The sequence below is a fragment of the Miniopterus schreibersii genome (genome assembly GCF_964146895.1).
Source record: "Miniopterus schreibersii genome assembly, chromosome: 7".
NCBI lineage: Eukaryota > Metazoa > Chordata > Mammalia > Chiroptera > Miniopteridae > Miniopterus > Miniopterus schreibersii.
The window spans coordinates 12,417,143-12,437,014 of NC_138108.1; the positions used below are offsets into that span (position 1 = coordinate 12,417,143).

The following is a 19,872-nucleotide window of genomic DNA, read 5'->3' on the forward strand; positions in this document are numbered from 1 at the left end:
TGTGGCCTTCCCCTCTCTGCCTCACCTTCACCCTGAGACTCCAGAGATGAGTGAGAATCTGGCCCCAGGAAGATGGGGCCTCAGAGAAAGAGGGCCTTGTGTGTGGCTGAAGCCCCCAGCAGGTTGTGGCCCAGCTACCCACTGCCCACAGACTTGATCTACCCTTTAGAAGATCCTCTCCCCTCCTCCCCACAGCTGAGAACCACCATGGGGTGGGTGGGTGCAGGGTGCTGTGCTGAGTTGTTAGGTGGTCGCACTGTTTTTGCCTGGGGTAGGCAGTGCCCTGAGGTAGGAGCCCAACTTCCCAAGGCTGCAGCAAGAAGCTTATCTTTGGGATGAGGAATTGCCTGGGCTCAGAGCTCAAATTCACATTGTGCTCCTTACTGCAGCCCACTGGCCCTTCTACCACTTGGACCCTGTCATTGCCACCATGGAGAAGCCTCACATGACCCCTGGCTTTGCCATCTCCAAATCCCATCTACAGAGTTGGGCTCAGAGTTAACCCTGGTAGAGCCCAGGATTCTGCCCTGCTTCTTGGCTGTCCTCCCCAGTGCCACCCCATCACTTTGAAATAGCCTAGTGGTATTCCTCCTGCCTCCCTTCCAGTCTCAACTCTGCCCTGCTGTAGTGAAAGGTTATCAAAATGAAATGTGAGTGTTGACCACCGTGGTTAGAGGAGGGAAACCGGATACTTGGAGGCTGGTGTTGGGGTAAGAAGGTGTGGGGGTAGGGAGCATGTAAGGTGCCCTCAGAAGCAACAGGTCACTTCAGAATCAAATTCCAGTATCTCACGATCCATTTCCCCTTCCATGAGGGCCTTTGGACTCTCCCCCTGGAAGAGAAGCTGGGTGAGGTGTCAAGATGTGAGCCCCTATCTCCCCTCATCCAGCACCCAGCTCAGGGGGCTCTCTACTTCTCCAAGGAGCTCAGATGGTGTTGGGATGCCACCTGCCACCAGGGGCCACCCGCCACTGTAGCAGCAGCAAAGGCTCTGTGCCCTCTGTTTCCTGGGCCCTTAGCAATCAGGGAGGCCACTGCCACAAAGCGCTGGCAGTGGTGGGAGCTGCCAGAGGTGGGGAGAGAGCCAGGGAACAAAGGGTAGGAGTTGACCTGCCTCCAGGGAGGGCTGGAATGTGTGCTGTGGTCTGGCTTACCTGGAGCCCAGGTGAGCATGTCACCTGAGCTGCCCCTTCCCCTGAGAGGCCTCTCTGCCCACTCCACAGCTCTGGAGCCAGGGGAGGACTTTAAAAGGCTCAGCCCAGGGATGCTGGAGAGCACCCAGCTCAGCCTCTTTCCTCTTCTAGAGTTGTCCCAGGATCCTTCGAGACACTTCTGCCAGGCCAGGTGGCTGCAGTGTGTCCAGAGGCAGAGCTGGACTCCAGGGTTCCTGGCCAGTTCTGGCCCTGGCTCTGACTTCTGGTATCAAGGGTGAAGGCAGTGCCGACAGAATCGATGGGAACCTAGGATTGATGTCATCAATGTTTGGTTCTGACATGGCCTAATATCCTTGCCAGCCCCTGCCTAGCTCTCTTCTCTCCGGCGCCCCAGGCTGGCTGCACTGGCCTTGCCAGGGGAAGCCTCTGACGTTGGGTCTGCGTCAGGGAGCAGCCAAGCCCCTGGGATGGATATGGGGGCCATGCACAGTGTGTAGGGGGTGCAGATATCTGTTCCTTGCCCTGGGGGGCTAGATTCTGACCTAGAACCCTATTCTGCTAGTCTTCCCAGAAACATGAGTGTGAGCCAAACCATGGAGGATAGTTGTGAGCTGGACCTGGTGTACGTCACAGAGAGGATCATCGCCGTCTCCTTCCCCAGCACAGCCAACGAGGACAACTTCCGGAGCAACCTTCGTGAGGTGGCCCAGATGCTCAAGTCCAAACATGGAGGCAACTACCTGGTGAGGATGGGCTTCTCACCTGCTTGCCCAGCGCCCCTCCGCCCTCCCTGCTTGCCGCCTCTCGCCTGCCTCCCAGCCGTGGGCCAGCTCTTCCTTGTCTCTTCATTCACCTGCCCTTGGCCCTGAGCGTCTCTTGTGGCCGGAATCTTCACTCCCTCTCCTGCCCAACTCTGCTGTAATGAATATCTGCAGCTGCAATGCAGCATCTGGAACCCAGTTGTGTGTGTGCACATGTGTTGTGTGCATGTATATGTTTGTGCCCACATGTGCACGTGCACGCATGTATATGTGTATGCCCATGTGTATGTGTGCCTGTGTGTGTGTGTGCATGCGTGTGCGTGTGTGTTGACCAGGAGAAGAGAATAACAATATAAGCTCATGTTATTGAGCGCTTACTACAAGCCAGGCCCTGTTCAGCAGCTCTCCGCGTATTTTACCTTTAAGACAACCCTAGGAAGCAGGTTTTGTTAGAGCTTAGAGGTGGGGAATCTACTTAGGTTCACAGTATCAGGATGTGGCAGAGCTGGCACACTGTTGGCACCTCTGAGAAGTCTTAGGGCAGAGCTGTGGCACAGGGCATTGTAAGGGACCTTGTGTTGTTGACACTGGCATTGTACCTGGCCCAGGAGAATCACCTAACAAATGTGGATAAAATGGCCCCCAGTGTTCTCCTCTGATTTTGGAAAGGCCGACCTGGGGTGGGGATGGGCCTATCCTGGCTCTAGAGGAGGGCTCAGATCCACCTTACAAGGAGGTACATGGGGCTGCCCTTGGTTGTTCAAACAGAGGCGGCTGTAAGAGGCTGTATTAGGTCCCTGGGGCTGCTGTAACAAATTACCACAAACCAGGTGGCTTAAAACAATGGAATTTAATTTATCACAGTTCTGGAGACTAGAAGTCCAAATCCAGGTATTGGCAGGGCTGTGTTCCCTCTGAATCTTGCAGAGTAGCAGCCTGCCTTGCCTCTTCCTGGCTGCTGGTTCCTCCAGCATCCATGGTGACCCTTGGCTTATTCCTTCATAGCTCCGATCTCTGCCCCTGTGATCACAGGCCTTCCTTCTTTCCTATGATTCCCTGTGTGTCCATTCCTCTTCTTATAAGGACACCAGCCATTGGATTTAGGGCCCACCCTAAATCCAGGATGATCTCATCTCCAGATCCTTAACTACTTACATCAGCAAAATGGCCCTACTTCCAAATAAGGTCACATTCTGAAGTTCCGGGTGGATGTGCATTTTTGTGGGACACTATGCAACCCACTACAGACACCCATCCATCAGCTGTGTTGGGCATTGTTAAGAGCCTGGTTTTAAAGATCAGAAAGTTCTGGGTTTGAATATGGGCTCTGCTCTTATTAAGAAGCTGATCTTGGCCCCTTAGCCTCACTAAGTTTTAAGTTCCTCATCTGTAAATTGGGTCTAATAATTCTATCCCCACCTCTTATGGTTGTTGAGAGAATGAAGCCAGCTGGTAGATGTAAAGTTCCTAGCATGGGATGACAGGTTGTGGATATTCAAGTGACAGCTGTTAATATAATCAAGTGTGCTCCATTATGGGGCTCAAGAGTGGACTAGAAGCCATCTAAGGTTCTTCTCGACTTCGGACTCTAGGATTTTATGGGTCTCTGTGCTTTGCCACCCTCCTTCCATCCTGCCTATTCCAGACCGTGGGGTCCTCTTTTCTCCCCAGGAGACAATGCAGTGGTATTTGAGTTTCCCAGGCAATGCAGTGGAGGTAGAGACAGGAATTACAGAGATTGGGGGACTCTCCTAGGTGTCAGAGAGCATCTGCTGGGAGAGGAGTGTCAAGGGTCTGAGAGGGTCCAGCCAGGACAGTTTGCATCTTCTGATGGAGAGTGTCCGACCACAGAGCCATTGCATCTTCATGGGGTGAGGGTCTAACATCCACCTGTGGAACAGAAACCAGAGAAGGCCAAACACAGAACATTTAACATCACCAGGTTCCATTCAGTGTGTGGAGATGCCCACCATGGGGTGGTCCATGGGACTCGAGACAGGCTCCATTCCCTTCTCATCTATAGTTCTGGACATCTGCTCACTGAGGGGAATGGCTGAGCATCTATACTTCTCTCTCTCCCCCTCTTCATCCTGAGAATCTATAGTTGAGTTCCTGTTGGCCAGTGCATGTGTCTGATGGCATCCCATGTATGCTCATGTGTGGGTAGAATTTTCAGCAGGGGTGAGAGCAGCATGTGAGCCTTTTCATGATCTCTCTTTTCTTCTTTCTAGCTTTTCAACCTCTCTGAGCGGAGACCTGACATCACGAAGCTCCATGCCAAGGTGAGCTCCTGTTGAGTTGGGGTGAGGGTTTCTACTCGCCTGGGAGAGGGAGACAACAGACAGGCTCCCTCTCCCTGTGGGCCCCACATCAGAGTCTTGGGGGAAAGTGCTGACAGTTTGCAAAGCCTATTATGGTGTCATCTTCTGTTTGGAAATGGGAAAGAATCTATTCATTGTTTCCATAATATAAATTACAGAAAGCAAAGCCTGATAGTGATTCCTACCCAGGTCTGCCTCCCCTGGGAGCCCTTAGGATCTTTGAGTGAGGCTGGAGCTGTGAGAATTTTAGTTTCATTGAAAGGTATTTTGGATTTAAACTGGCTGGGAGTGGCCGATGTAGACCTTCCTACCTGCCAGCTTTCTTTGCTTGCCTGGTGGGCTGTGTGGCGGGCTCTGCACAGTCCCTGCTCCTGGCTCCTGCACTGTGGCGCCTGTTGCTGTGTGACCGTGGGGAGGTGACGCACTTCTCTGGGCCTCAGTTTGCACCTCTGAAAGTGGATGGGCCAGGTTAGGTGTACTTTGCTATTCAGATCTGCCCTCTTTCCCCTTCCGCTTCTCTGAGTTGGCCTGAAAAACCAATGGTGTGTGTAGCCAGGGCCTACATAAGAGCCATGAATAGACAGGAGCCCTTTGCTCTGCCCTCTTTTGCCCTGAGCCAGGCCTTGGAGTTCTCTGTGGGAGTAGAACTTGGGGGTAGTGCTGGGAGCCCCATCACATTTTGAGGTCAGAGTCACATGGAAGGGACCTTGGGGTCATCATCTCCAAGCCTTTGCTTTATGCACATATGAGAAATTGAGGCTAGAAGAAGGGCCTTGACTGGCCAGAAGCCCCACAGTGAGCCAGTCAAAGCTGAGACTTAGGCACAGGTCCCTGGCCCTGACCATTGTCCTTTGCCTCCACATCCCCATGTCCCCACTGGGCTGATGGGCAGGGCAGGAACCAAGGCCCAGCTGCTGGTGGCCACTGCTCCGCTACTGGCATTGAGGTGTGTGCTGCCCCACTGTCCTGGTTGACTGTCTGGGCTTCTGCCACTTCTCACTCTTGGCTTGGGCTGCAGGTACTGGAATTTGGCTGGCCCGACCTCCACACCCCAGCCCTGGAGAAGATCTGCAGTGTCTGCAAGGCTATGGACACTTGGCTCAACGCAGACCCCCACAATGTCGTTGTTCTCCACAACAAGGTCAGAGTGGGCTGCCGGGTGTGTGTGTGTGTGTGTGTGTGTGTGTGTGTGTGTGCCCACGCATGAATGTATCCTTGGATGAGGGTATACACTTGCCTGTATCATTGGATTGTGTGAGTGTGTGAGTCTGTGTGTATTCTAGGGATGGCAGGTTGTGTCCCAGGGGCACCCACAAGAAGTGTGGGGTTCCAGCTTGTGTGTCCCTCAAGTGTAGGGGCTGATCAACTGTGTTTCTTCTCTTTGAGACTCAGCCCCCCTCCTTCCCTCTGCTGTATCCCCTCCCTCCTCCCATTCTCCCTCAGAACCACACCCTTCTCTCCAACCCCTGTCCCCTTCCCTCCAAGGCTTCTGGATGGACCCTGGACCAGTAGGCCAGCTTGAGAAATAAAGGCTTTTGTGTTTGGGGGCTCTTTCAGGGAAACCGAGGCAGGATAGGAGTTGTCATCGCCGCTTACATGCACTACAGCAACATTTCGGCCAGGTAAGAGGACCCCTGAGCCTCCCATTCTCTGGATGTTGACAGCAGAAACTGCCTCCCCCAACCCAGCCATGACCTCTCCCTTCCTTGGGGCGGGAGGGTAAAGACTGAGGGGTGAGAGGTGCTCAGGATGAGGAAGGAAAGTGCCTATCAACATCTCAGGGGCAGGAGCCCACGGCTGGAGAGCAGGAGAAAGGAGCCCATCCCACCTTTGCAGGCCTGGCTGGGGCAGCTTTGGGAGGCAGGCCCATCCACGGACACCCCACCTAGCCAGATTCTTGGGGCCTCTTTTTCTTGCCAAACTGTCTTCTGTTCTCCTGGCTGAGCAGACTGGGGGTCAGAAAGAAATGCTGGATCAGATCTGGGTCCAGCAGAACCAACTAGAAGTTATCTCATCCATCCCCCTGTCTCTGGCCAGCAGGGCCCTTTCCCACTTAGGTGTTTTGGAGCAAGGCTAGTAAACAAGCCGTGCCCTGTTTTGATTCCATTTTGCAGAGAGGCAGAGAAATCCACCCATTAATCTGTTTATCCACTCAGCAGTGGGTATTGAACAGCCATGGAGGTGTTCTAGGTGCTGGGGATACAGCAGTGGGCAAAGCCAGACCACTGTCCCCATGGACACTAAGTAAATAAGCAAGTATATCAGTAATAGCAGGTGATAAGTTCTGTGAAAGAACGGATACCAGAGCAGGACAGTGGTCAGAGGAGGCCTCTGGAGGAGGTGATATTTGAGCAGAGACCGAAAATAGGCAGAGGAGGGTGGGACTGGCTGAGCCATGTAAAGTCTGGGCAGAGAGGAGAGGAAGGACCAAGGCCTGTGGTGGGAATGCCACATGAGGGGCTGGCGTGTTTTGAGCTGAGTGAGTGAGGGCATGAGGAGTAGGAAGTGAAAGTGGAAGGGGGCAGAACCTGAGAGCCTCGTAGGACTTGATAAGGACTTGGGGTTTATTTTAAGAGTGATGGGAAGTTGTTGGGAAAGTCAAGACAAGGTAAGCTATGTGACCAGTCACTACATTTAAAATGATCTCTCTGAAAGCCCTCCGAGGAAGGGTAGAGTGTTCTGTGGAGGGCTTGCCAGTAGGATGGCAATTTCGTAACTTTAAGAAATCCACCTTAGCCTAATCTTTGCTTAATGGTGAGTGCTTGCTGTGCACCTACTATGTGCCAAGCTCTTTAGAGATGTCAGCCCACTTGATTGCCATAACAAACTTTGAGGAAGGCAACTATCACTCTCATTTGACATGAGAGAGGAAAAAAAAAGAGGTTCAGAAAGATTAAATAACCTGCTCCAAGGTACAGGGGTAGTAATTAAAGGGTGGACTAGAGATGGGTTCCTAGTTGTCTGGCTCCAAAGCCCCTTGCAACACAGGGGATGGAGAGATGCTGAGGCTTTCTTTTCCTGAAAGTGTTTCAGCACAGGGTGGCTGGAGGACCCTGCAGGCCTGGGGAGCTGAGGAGGGGGCTGAAGGGGCTCTTGGACTTGGATGTTGGTTCATCTGACCACCTGTTTTTCCCCCCAGCGCTGACCAGGCACTGGACCGGTTTGCAATGAAGCGTTTCTATGAGGATAAGATTGTGCCCATTGGCCAGCCATCCCAGAGAAGGTGGGTCTTGCAGCCCAATGTTCACATGTGTGTGCTCACTGTACGTGGGGACTAGCCTCATGTACCCATGGGGGATGGAACAGCATGCCTAGGTAGGAGTGTACTAAACATGCATGTTCAGGGACCAGCCTGAAAGGGTTTGAGCTCAGGGACTTGGGTGAGCCCATGAGCAGCTATTTGTGCCCTCAGGTGGGCAGGGAAGTTGGCTCCTGAGGCTGGAGAGCAGAGAGGGTATCGGTGGGGACACACTGGTTGGGGTATAAGAAGGTGTATTGTATGAGAAGGCAGTGCCATTCTTGGTCCTGGGAACAGGGTTGCTTCAGTGTTTGGATGAGTCTGCAGGAGGCTGAGGTCCCTGCTGCCTGCCCTGGGGAGGTCACACACACTTACAATAACAGTCACCTTTTATGTGGTCTCATTAGAGCCCTCAACAGCCACGGCAGGAAGGAGGGACTCAGTCATTCATTTGGCAAATTTTAGGCAGTGTGCTATGTTCAAAGTGCTAGAGATTTCTAGTTGAACAGGACAAAGGCCTTTGTCCCTAGTGAGCTGATAGTCTGTTGAGAAGGGTGGACATTACACAAGTAAATATACAAACAAGACAGTTTGATAATGATTAGTCCTAGGAAGGAAAGAGGGTAGAATTCTGCTGCGATGAGAGCTGACGGGAGGGGAATGGGGCTATTTTAATGGTCATGGTCAGGGAATACCTCTCAGAGGAGGTGAATTTTAGCCCAAAGCTGAATAATGATGAGCTACCACATGATGATCCAGGGCATCCCCGTTTTACAGGAGAGAAGCCTGAGCCCAGAGGGAAGGGGTATGCCATGGCCAGGGTCCACAGAGAGTAGTGGCAGAGCCAGGATGTACTCAGGGAGCTACCCCCTGGTTGTGCCATCCACCATCCTGAGGGTTACCACTGCATTCAGCTTTGTGGGTACCATGCAGCTTAGTGATGTCTGATCCACAGGAAGGCACAGGTAGTGTCAGGACCAGGTGGGCCTTGGGAGTCTGCAGGTGAGTGGGAGCCAGAATGGTGGACACCCAGGCCCAGAGTGGAGAACTGGAGAGTTGGACTCAGGCCCTGCCCCCTGTGTCACTGGAGCTATGGGCCCATCACACCTGACCGTGATGGGTCATATTGGGCTACCCACTGGGGCTATGGTGCTGAATCTCTCAGGCAAGGTCTCTTGGGGCTTACCTTCTGGTGGATTACACCCATGGGAATTAGCCATCAAGGTCATTAGTGAGAAGAGCTTTGAAGGGAGTAAACCCAAACAGAACATGATGGACCACGAGAGAGTGATGGGAGTGGGCATTAGGGGCTGATTCAAAGGGCCAGACCATTCTGAGAAGATGATGTGTGAGGTGAGGTCAGAAAGGTAGAAGGAAGCATCTGAGTGCAGGTCTGGGGTAGAAGGTCTAGGCAAAGGGGACAGCAAGTACACAGGCCTGGAGGCCACAGTGTCCCATTGACTTTTCTAGCCCTTCCAAACACTTGGCAGGCAGGACCCCCTTGCTGCATGTCCTGGAGCTTCCCAGACACTCCATGCTGGAGTGTCCCCAGTTCACGTCACTCTTACCTTGTCTTTCTAGAAGTGTGCTGGCACTGCTGGGGACTGTTTCTACCATTGTAGCAGGAAGCCCTAGCAAAAGTGAGTGAGTCCTCAGGCAACCCAGTGTCATACTGTTGGCACAGGACGGCTGGTAGCCAGCCTCAGGTCAGCTGGATTAGAAACCGGATGTCTCTATGTGCAGAAAATTCTGGCTAGGCTGCCAGACACAGCAGCTGTGGATCAATGAGAATGTTCCCAGGGAAGAAATCTTAGGGAGAGAAGAATATTGGTCAAGTACCTGCTCCTGGATAAGGGATACAGACAGAGGAGCGTGATGTTACAATGGCACAACGTGGCTTGGAGAGAGCAGGCAGAGTAGTCATATCTCTGAAGCTGAAAACCTGGAGAGTGGGGAATCAGTGCTACCTCTCAGGAATATGGTTATGCAGGGACTCCGCAGTGCTCGGTGTGTGTGTGTGTACATTATCTCGTCTGCCTTGCAGCTCATATCTGCACCTACATCTGCTTATGGGTGGGTAATTCCGTTTGTGCCCAAATGTGAAAGCGCAACTGTTGGATTTACCATGCATTCATTGCCACTTTCCCGCCTTCTTGGCAGTGTCAGTGGTAAGGCATGAGGCTGTTGGAGGAGAAGAGGGCAGGGAGAGAGGGAGGAGGGGCTTGGCCTGCAGCTCCCCCATTCATTGTCACCCCACCCCCGGACTCATTGTCCCCAGCACACAGACACATCCTGTTGGCATGATCAGAAGTTCTGATAGGAACCCGCTATTCCAGGTTTCCGGTTTGAGTAATGGGGCTGGGGGCTGGGCAGGGGCCTGAATAGGAGCTGGCGCTGCCCATCAGATTATCTTGCTTGGGTTGTCCAAGGTGGCCCCACCCCAGCCCAGGGACAGAGGCCCACAGGCTTGGAGGGGGGCCAAGGAGTCAAGATATAGGAGGAGACTATTATCATAGTCATGCGAGTTCTGGTCTCACCCACCTCAAAAGCCCACGCTGACTCCCTCGGAGCTCAGATGCATTCTGATTGGTTAGGCTGACCCAACTCGGTGTCCTCTGGCCAGTCAGAAAAGGGGGAAGCACCGGCCAATGGCAGAAGGATTGGCTTCTGTTCTGGCAGATGCATTGGAGTCAGACTTCCTTCCTCTCTCCCATTCGCTCTCAGCTTTGTGTATGTGTGCTGTGTGTTTTTGGGAGGCTAACGACCCTTTCTGAACCTAGTTTCTCCTTTCTGTTTAGGAGTGGGAATAGATTAATCCTTCCATTCTTCCAACAAGAGCTTTGTTAAAAAAACACCTGGGAGATGTTGACCCCAGAGATAGAAATACTTAGTGGAAGTTAGGTATTTTACAACACCAAATAAAATGCTCTGGAAAGACTTTCATACACTTCAGCATGATATAAAAAACTGAAAGACTATAATTATTATGCTTTTAATATTTGCTGGAGTGTCATGTGGCTGGTGGGGCTGTGCAGAGCTGACCGAAAGCCTGTGCGTATAAATGTCAGCTTGATTTGGGCTTGGTATAAGGGTGTCAGAGCTATTTGATAGTGGATCAGTCTGCCTTGTGCAGTAGTGAGCAGTTGAAGGGTGCCTGTCAGGGATGTGTGGGAGGAGTTTTGGTCCAACAGGAGATTCCTGTGCTGGGAGTGAAGCAGGAAAGAGATGCTCACATTGACCACCAGGGGGCGCTAGAGAACCCCAAATCTAGGGTTTGCTTGACCTGGCTCCAGGTCTAGGAGTACCTACTTGCTCTCCCTACCTGCGGCTCCAGGCAGCAAAGGAGGACTGTGCAGGGCTCAGGACCCAGCCACTTGGAGGCCTGGGGTATTGGCAGGGGGCTAGGCAGGGCAACCTAAGGCAGCGTTATGGTGGGAAAGAGAACGTGGGATGGCTTTGCTCCGGTTCAGACCTCCTTGGCTGAAGCTGCCCCTGTCCTGCTCCAGGTATGTGCACTACTTCAGCGGCCTGCTTTCTGGCACCATCAAAATGAACAACAAGCCCTTGTTTCTGCACCATGTGATCATGCACGGCATCCCCAACTTCGAGTCTAAAGGAGGTACTGGTCCCAGCCCTCTGGCTCCCCACCCCCTCCTGTCTTCCTTCTCCTTCTCTGAAGAGGCAGCCATAGGTGGTAAAAATATATGCTTGGATTGGGATCTCAAGGGCACCGCTTCCTGAGCTTCCTTTAGCCCCACTCTACTCATTTGCAAAATGGGTTTGATACTTGCAATGCCTGCTGGCAGATGATGGATGGGGCAATGTTTTTGTAAACTTAAAATGCCTTTCAAATGAAAAGCTAGTGTTTCTTCCCCTTTCTCTTTCTATTTCTCCCTCTTTTCCTCTTTCCCTGCCCTCCCCTCTTCCTTCCTTTTTCCTCCACTTCATCCACTCTCTTCTCTCCCTCTTCCCCCTTCCACTGCTGCTGCTGTCATAGCTAAACCACCCTTCCTTACAGGGTGTCGCCCATTTCTCCGGATCTACCAGGCCATGCAACCTGTTTACACGTCTGGCATCTAGTAAGTATTCCATGGGAACGGGAGTCCGGACGCCAGAGCTCCGAGGCTGAGGACCAGGAGCAGGGTGTGTGTGTGTGTGTGTGTGTGTGTGTGTGTGTGTGTTGCCTTGAATCTCTTCTAGGAGAGGGCTAAGGGATGAAGTCAGCAAGGTTTCCCACTAGCCTGGTGGCAGAGGGGCAGCAGGGAGAAAATGCACTGCCCCCCCCCAGTGGTCCTTCTTTCTCTCTGCCCCCCTCGCCCCCCCAGCAATGTCCAAGGAGACAGCCAGACCAGCATCTGCATCACCATCGAGCCTGGGCTGCTTTTGAAGGGAGACATCTTGGTGAGCGACTCCCCTCTGTCTCTAGCCCCTCCCTGTTTATTGTCTCTCTGTCTCTCTTCTTGCTCTCCTCTACCAGCCTTGGGGTTGTAGGCTCTCAGGGCTCCTGCAGGCCTTCCAGCCTCCCACAACCCTTGTTCATTCTCCTGCCTTGGAATTGGACATCCCTTCTACTAGGCTTACCTCTTGTTCTAAAACAGCTCCAGGAAAATGCCTCTCAGTGGGAGCTGTTACCTCCTGGCTTCTTGTTGGTGACTAGGACTCGCTCAATTCTAACTTCAGCCCTTTTTAAACCCACCCATACTTTTTCCATTCCAATCTGTATGCAGGAAATTCTTGAGAGGCATTTTTGTCCCATGGGATAAGACTGGCTTCTAACTCTCTGGTCTTCTAGAAGTTTCCCCAGAGATCTCTTAAGATTCTGTTTGGTGTTGGTGACACCTCCCTCACTGGGTTTGGGGTGAACCTCGGGGGCCCAGTCTTGGAGCTGGTAAAGAAGCTCCCCTGGGACCCAGTTTCCCAGCCTTGGGCCCCTGATGGGCTCTGCTCTCTCTCTCATCCAGCTGAAGTGCTACCACAAGAAGTTCCGGAGCCCAGCCCGAGATGTCATCTTCCGTGTGCAGTTCCATACCTGTGCCATCCATGACCTGGGGGTTGTCTTTGGGAAGGAGGACCTTGATGATGCCTTCAAAGGTGGGCCCATTAGGTAGAGAGGTAGACTTAGCAAGGGATAATTCTATCATAGGGTAGAAGAGCAATTATGCGGGGGGCGGGGAGCGTGGCAGCAGGGAAGGGACAACCATTTTCTGAGGGAAGTGGAGGTGGTCAGGGAGGGTCTCCCTTTGCTTCTTTTCGCTGTCCTTTTTAAGTTTCATCTATATCACACTCAGGACTGAGACATATCCACACCCATCTATCCATTCATCCATTCATCCATCCATTCATCTTTCCTTCCATCTACCCACCTACCCACTCACCCATCTAAAGTTCTTCATATACCCATCTATCTACTCATTCATCCAAATCCATCCATCCATCCATCCATCCATCCATCCATCCATTTACCTACCCACTAATCCATCCATCCATTGATCTATCTACTCACCTACCCATCCATCCATCCATCCATCCATCCATCCATCCATCCATCCACCTATCTACCCACCCATCCAAATCTATCTATCCATCTACTTACCTATCCAAATCCATCCATCCTTTCATCTATCCACCAAATGTCACTTGTGTGTCTATATGGGCCAGGCGTGTGCTAGACCTTGAGGATACAATGAGAAAGAGATGAGTCCATAACCCCAGGGAGCTCAGTCTTGTGGGAGAACGGGACACACAAACATGATACTGTGAAGTGACAGACACCTGCAGTGACAGACATGCACAGGCATGATGGGTCCCCTAGGGAGTGGACACCATCCCTGACGTAACTTCACTTGCTGTAAGCAGTGTATGATGATCTGTGTCCAGATTGGGCTCAGGTGGAGAGCAGGGAATGGGGCTGGGACTTGGAGGAGGAGGGCCCCCCCCATGTAGTGTGGCTTGTACAGGAGAAGGATGTGTCCTGTGATGTGCTTTCCCTGCATTGGAGCCAGGAGGGTAAAGGCAGAAGAGGCTGTTATAATTACAGAACAGAGTGAATGTTATCAATATTAACAAGGAAAAATAAAGGAATAGTTGACACAATAAAGGTAGGGTTGGTGAGAGATGGAAGAAAGGGAGGGCACAAACTCCTCTAGTATAGCGGGAGTCAGGACACCATCAAAAAATGGACAGAGCCCGGCCGGGCGTGGCTCAGCGGTTGAGCGTCAGCCTAGGATCCAGGAGATCTCAGTTCGATTCCGGGTCAGGGCACATGCCTGGGTTGCGGGCTCGATCCCCAGTCGGGGGTGTGCAGGAGGCAGCCGATCAATGACGACTCTCTCATCATTGATCATCTCTCTCTCTCTCTCTTTCTCTCTCTCTGAAATCAACAAAGATATATTAAGAAAAAAAGATTTGAAAAAAAAATGGACAGATCAAGAAATAGAGGCTTAACTATAGTATTTAAAGTTTCAAAGGTAATCAGAATAAATGATAATACCAGATTTTATTTTTTAAAAACTATCTCTTTATTGATTTCAGAGAGAAGATGGGAGAGGGAGAGAGATAGAAGCATCAGTGATGAGAGTCATTATCAGTTGCCTCCTGCACGCCCCCAACTGGGGATCGAGCCAGCAGCCCAGCCATGGGCCCTGACTGGGAATCAAACCACGATCTCCTGGATCCTAGGTCGATGCTCAACAGCTGAGCCACTCCTGGCCGGGCAACAATACCAGATTTTAGAAGAGGGGAGGTGGGAGTAGTATAAGTGAGCCAGATTATTCATCTTCATAGTGATGAATCAACGGGGATTATTTAAAACTGATGTATCTAGAAATAGTGTCATAAAAACTGTGGCTGTTATTTAGAGGCTTAGAGGTAACCACTAGTAGAAAAAGAAATAGAAATGGTTACCTCAGCTATGTAGGACTGGGGCTAGGGAGGGCAAGAGACTTAATTTCATATCTATATATATTTCATATATATATATAAATATATTATCAATGTGTGTGTGTTACTTTATTCTAGAAGAAAATCTTTTCTGGAGTCCTTTTTAGAAATTAATTGCCCATTTTGTTTTTCCTTCCTTTTTTTCAGATGATCGATTTCCAGAATATGGAAAGGTGGAATTTGTATTTTCTTATGGACCAGAGAAAATTCAAGGTATAAGTCAAGTTAGAATCCATTCATCATTCCCTCCCTTCCCTCTATCCTGGCCTGTCCCCACCCCTCCTTCACCATTCTATCACTGGTCTGCTCTATAACTGTCAAGTTACCTGTGATTGAAAGGCAGGCCAACAGTAAAAGATCTGGGTATCATAGTGGACCCCCAGCTAAACATGAACCAGTGACTTAATCTCTGGGTAATAAAAATAAAAAAGCAGACAGAGAGGCGCTGGGTTGGATAAACTGTTCTAGTCCTATTAGGTCATCATGCTATTATATTTAGAGACTGAGGGCCATGGAAGATGGAGGGAGTGGCTGAGGGGACACTCAAAGGTGCTGGGTAACCGATAAGTATTTCTGAAAACTGAGGTGGTTCAACCTGAAGATGAGAAGACCAACTTAATAATAGCCTTTAAGCCTTTAGACTGGTTATATGTGGAGACCAGTTGTTCTCCATCTTATTTGTGGACAGAATGGGAGGACATGAAGTTAGGTTACAGACAGAAGGACTCTGGATGGATTAAAGAAAGGACTGCCAGGTCAGGGAGGCGACGCACCCCATAATGTCTGACTTGCAGCTTGTGCTGTCTTCATCCTGGGCTCTCTCTGGATGTGTAGGAGCAATTCTGCCTCTGCCCTCAGATTTCTACCTGGAGTAGAGAGCATCTTAAGTACGGGGCAGGGGAGATGGCCTGGATGACCTTGCATCCTCTCAATGTCAAGGCTATGAGCCCTGCTTCTCCCACACCCCCCTGACTTCAGGGGCACCCTCTGGTCTCTCTGCCCTGCTTCCAGGACACAGAAAAGAAAGAGGCAGAACTCAGCCAGAGGGACCCCAGCTTTCTCTTGGGGCAGGGGTCTTTATTGCTCAGTGCCCTGTCCTGATTTATCCCTATGACCTGGTATGAGCCTCTTCAAGAATGCAAGAAACCAGACCCCTGGGTTCTCTGTCCAACTGAAGCCACTGGTCCCGCCCCTCCAGGGTCAAGAAAATGAGAAGTCCCTTAGGGAGCATCCTTGGGGGATCTTGTTGGCTTCCTCTGTTTTTCCAGCTGCTGATCTCTTTTTTCTTTCTCCCACTGTCCTCCCATCCTTTCCCATTCTTTTAGGCATGGAACACCTGGAGAACGGGCCAAGCGTGTCAGTGGACTACAATACCTCTGACCCCCTCATCCGTTGGGATTCCTATGACAACTTCAATGGGCATCGCGATGATGGCATGGAGGGTAGGTGGGACCAGTGGCTTCCTGCCCCTGCACAGAGGGCCTTGGCTCTCTTGTTTGGCTGTGACACCATACCAGGTTCAAAGGAGAGGCAGAGGAGAGGTCTGAGGCACCTTGGAGAGCTCACAGTTCAGTGGGAGAAGATAAGACATGAGTGTTAAATAATGAAGACAGAGCTAAAAAAACACAGCCAGCCACACCGAAAGTGTGCCATTGGTGCCAAATGAGTCCCATGGATGGCGAATGCTCTGAGGATGGCAGGGGCGGTATTCTTGTTAGCTAGAGTGGCCTGGGAGGGCTCCTTAGAGCAGGTGGCCTTGAGTGGACCTTGAGGTGCCCCCTGGATGCCTACGCAGCATTTGTTAGATTTCTTTTAAGACCCATTGCTGCATTGCTGTAGGCTCACAGCCTGAGTTCTCTGGGGTCAGGGCACTGGGAATGTAGAAACAGCATCGAGGGCCTGCAGGCTTTCATCGGCAGCCAACGAAAATGTTTGAGAGCTGGAAACAAACAGAGAAGCTCCAAAATTTGCAAAGAAAGCTACAGAATTGAAATTAATACATGTTTAGCTACGAAACCTAACATTATATCAGATGGTCAGCTGCCACTTGGGGTCAACTGCCACATATAGCTCTCAAGAGTTCAACTCTTGAGAGCTATATGTGGGTTCTGTTTATTTATATGGTTCATTTGAATATGTGATGGGATGTGGGGCGGGGCCTCCAAAAGTGAGCATGCCTGGAGCTCAGGAACTCTCTAGACGCCCTGCTTGGGGTTTGGCCGCAAGCTTGTTTCCGTGATTTGACCCCAGGACCTTGGAATGTGGGAGCTGGGAGGACCCTCAGGACCATCGGCCCACCCCTCCATCAGTTTTCAGTTGGGGTAACTGAGACTTCTTTGAAGGGAGGATCTCCTGCTTTACCCCCATGACTGGGGATGTGTCCTTTCAAGGTCACCAGTGCCCAGTGTATGGGATTCTCCTTCCAGCCTGTGCTGGTTCTGGGGTGGGGCTGCCCTATCCTGGGGACCCTGGTCCCCGTGGCAGAGCTGGGTTAGGGAGAAGCAGGCACCCTCACCCTGCCTCCCACCTCCCTCTCCCAGGTTCTGGATTTGTGGACTCCACCCTGAAAGTCTTTAAAGTTTTTTCTTGCATAAAGATTCCCCCTCTGACCTTGGAGACTCCAGAATGAGCGATGCCGAAGGAGAGCAGTGGTTGGGCTACAATTTAGGGCTCGGTGAGAGCATGTTGTTTTTGTGCAACATTGCAAAGTTGAAGGCTTCTCCTCATACCTACCCTGTTCCCTGCCCTTCCTCCCCCCAGGGGTGCAGACACCGCACCAGAGCCCTCCCCACCCTGTCCAGACAGCCCCCCAAAAGCACTCCATCCTCCTCCCCCAACCCCAACCCCATACACTTGTGCTAAGTGGCTGAGGAGGAGGCAGAGGCTGAAAGAATTAGTCCTGAGGTACCGGTGGCTGCCAGCCTAATTGTTGTTCTTCTGGGGATGTTTGCATTTTTAACAAGAACACTTGGCAATTTGAAGGAATTTTCAATGTCTCCCCATCTCTCCCCGGTGTGGATTCAATGCCACGATAAATGTAAAAACATTTGGTAAACTCTAAAGTGCCAGGCAAATAAAAGGGAAAATAATTGAGGAGGAAGAGAGAGTGGCTGTGGAAGGTCAGGGCTTGGGACACAGTCAGCTGTGAGGGAAGGAAGGGGGCAGAGGGGACAGTGAGAGGCAGCGAGGAGGGGGAAGGAGAGGGTGAGGGGAGGCCTGGAGTCCTCTCCCACCCCCTGGCCTGCCCTCTTCTCTCTTGCAACCCACTCCTCCAGGCAGGGAATGGAACCAGTGGGACTTTTTGGCCAGTTAAAGGTCAGCTGTCCTGTAGGGACAGAGGGGCTCCTGTCTGGAGGCTGAGAATTGGCTCTATGCCTAAAGGGTGGGCAGGGGAGGCAGCTCACGGCTGCGATGTCCTCTGCCCTGGCTTGGCCTGGGAGGGGACCTGTGCAGCTGGGGTGGTCCCCAGGGCAGACCCCATCTGTCCCACTGTGTTCTCCCTGCTGCTGCGGGGCTGTAACCCCCACAGGGCCAGGAAAGCAAACTGTGACTGGCCCTGGTATGGGAGCAGGAGCATTATTCCCTCTTGCTTTGGGTATACTTCTGGAAGCCTCTAGAAGATTCTGGGGCCCAGAGGTAAAAGCATTTTCTTCTGGCCAATACTCCAGTCAAGAGAGGGAAACAGGAGGCCTGTGTCTGTCTCCCTAGCTGTGGACAAGTCCCTGTGCTTCAGTTTCCCCATGTGCCAGCTGGGGTAGGAGCACTTAACCCCCAAGGTTCTGGGCTGTTCAGAAGATGCTTAAGCTGGAGCTTGGGAGAGGGCCTGGCCAGTCTCTGGAGTACTGCCAGGGCTGGGGGAGTGGCCTAGGGGGTGATGTGGTGCCCAGGGCAGCTCTGCCTGTTCTCCGGGAGGTCCTGGACCAGGAGAGGCCAGCTGACACTGAGGTGCTGCAGTGCAGGGAGTGAGCGCGTGTGCTTTAGAGCCCGCCTGCCTGGGTCCAAATCTCAGCTCTCTCCTCTGCGGCTGCATGTCCTTGGTCAGATTATATAGCCTTCCGGTGTCCTAGTTTCCTCATTTACAAACTTGGGACGCTAATAGTATCCACGTCATTGGGTTATTGTAGCAATTTTCATGGGAGGCAGTTTAGTATAGAGGTTAAGAATGTGGCCTCCAGAGCTAAACTACTGGGGTTCAAATCCTTTGACAAGATACCATCCTCTTGGGGCCTCAGTTTACTCTGCTGTAAAATGGGAATTCAGTGAACAACTTTTGGAGATCAGCAGTTGCAGAGGGGCTGCCTGCTCTGTTTTCTCATGATTCTCTGGCACATCAGTGGTGACTGTGGCAGCATCTCAAGGGTCTGCAGACAGGGTTAAAGGAGAAAACCTTGGGAGCCAGCTCTGGTTTTGCCACATGGCAGCCATGGTGCCAGAGGGTGAGGGGCTGCTCACTCAGGAATGCCTCTGGTGAGGGGCCTCTCAAAATAGGTGCGGGGTAGTGTGTCCAAGGTGAGATGAGGCCATTTCTGGAAGCAGCCTGCCTTTCCTATTTCAGGCCTGGCCAGGGAGTGGATGAGAGGCCATGCCAGGTGCTCTGGAGCCCCCCAGGTGACTCAGAGCTGAGGAGGGGCCCTGGGCTAGGCACTTTGGAACAGGAATCATCTCTGGCCTGGGCCCCACCTTGCCCCCTCCCTGTAGTGAGGGGCTGCCAGCACTGGGGTCAGAGCTCCTGCTTCTCTGGGAAGCCCTTCAGGTAACCCTGACTTAACCCCCAGTGGCACGACTGTCCTGTGTTTGGCCCCTTCTGCGCTGCCTCATCCCCACCCCCCCTTCCCAATTCCGGATTAGGGTGTGTGGCACTGTGATGCTTAGTGCATTCATCCACTCGCCAGGACATCCCTGACTAATCTCAGCAGCAAAATGAAGGAAGATCCATTGGGGACTTCTGTTCTCTATAGGCTGACCTTCCAGGCTGGGGTCGCCCAGGCCAATCATAGAGCCCATCTAATGCCCTCCTGCCACAGTGGGGAAACTGAGGCTAGGGAGGGGAAGGGACTTGCCAAAGGGGGAGGCAGTCCCCATGTATGGAAACCACCTTTGCTTGGTCTTAGCTCCTCCTGTACCAGCAACTACACTGAAGTGTGGCAAGATGGATGATGTCGCGTGGGGTCATGAGAAAAGAAGTGGGGCTGATATTTGAATCTAAGGGACTGACTCCACATCCCTTCCCACCTGCCTTAGAGCTCGGCATATTCAGCATCCACCCCCCCCCCTAAGTCAGATGGCTCCCCAACATCTCAAACCCTTAAGTGACATCGGAGCTTGCTACTGCACAGGGTGGCCCATTTCACTTTGGAGAGGCCCAGGAAATAGAACCAGAAATAGAGGGAAAAGGGAGAGTGAGCATGGAAGACCGAGGATGGGGTGACCATGGGTGCTTGGGGACCATTTTGACTCAC

General features: G+C 51.9%; 1 protein-coding gene across 8 annotated transcripts in view; it reads left to right on the top strand.

Moving 5' to 3' along the window:
- TNS1 (tensin 1) overlaps positions 1-19,872 on the top strand; it is a 215,060-nt gene that overhangs the window by 128,083 nt on the left and 67,105 nt on the right. For all 8 annotated transcript variants that reach the window (XM_081143015.1, XM_081143016.1, XM_081143018.1 and 5 more), the window contains 11 exons: positions 1,717-1,897; positions 4,147-4,197; positions 5,255-5,377; positions 5,794-5,858; positions 7,376-7,459; positions 10,981-11,093; positions 11,493-11,553; positions 11,800-11,875; positions 12,436-12,565; positions 14,561-14,626; positions 15,739-15,855. In XM_081143015.1, the coding sequence (XP_080999141.1) occupies positions 1,717-1,897; positions 4,147-4,197; positions 5,255-5,377; positions 5,794-5,858; positions 7,376-7,459; positions 10,981-11,093; positions 11,493-11,553; positions 11,800-11,875; positions 12,436-12,565; positions 14,561-14,626; positions 15,739-15,855 (1,067 nt within the window). The remainder of the gene's footprint in view (positions 1-1,716; positions 1,898-4,146; positions 4,198-5,254; positions 5,378-5,793; positions 5,859-7,375; positions 7,460-10,980; positions 11,094-11,492; positions 11,554-11,799; positions 11,876-12,435; positions 12,566-14,560; positions 14,627-15,738; positions 15,856-19,872) is intronic.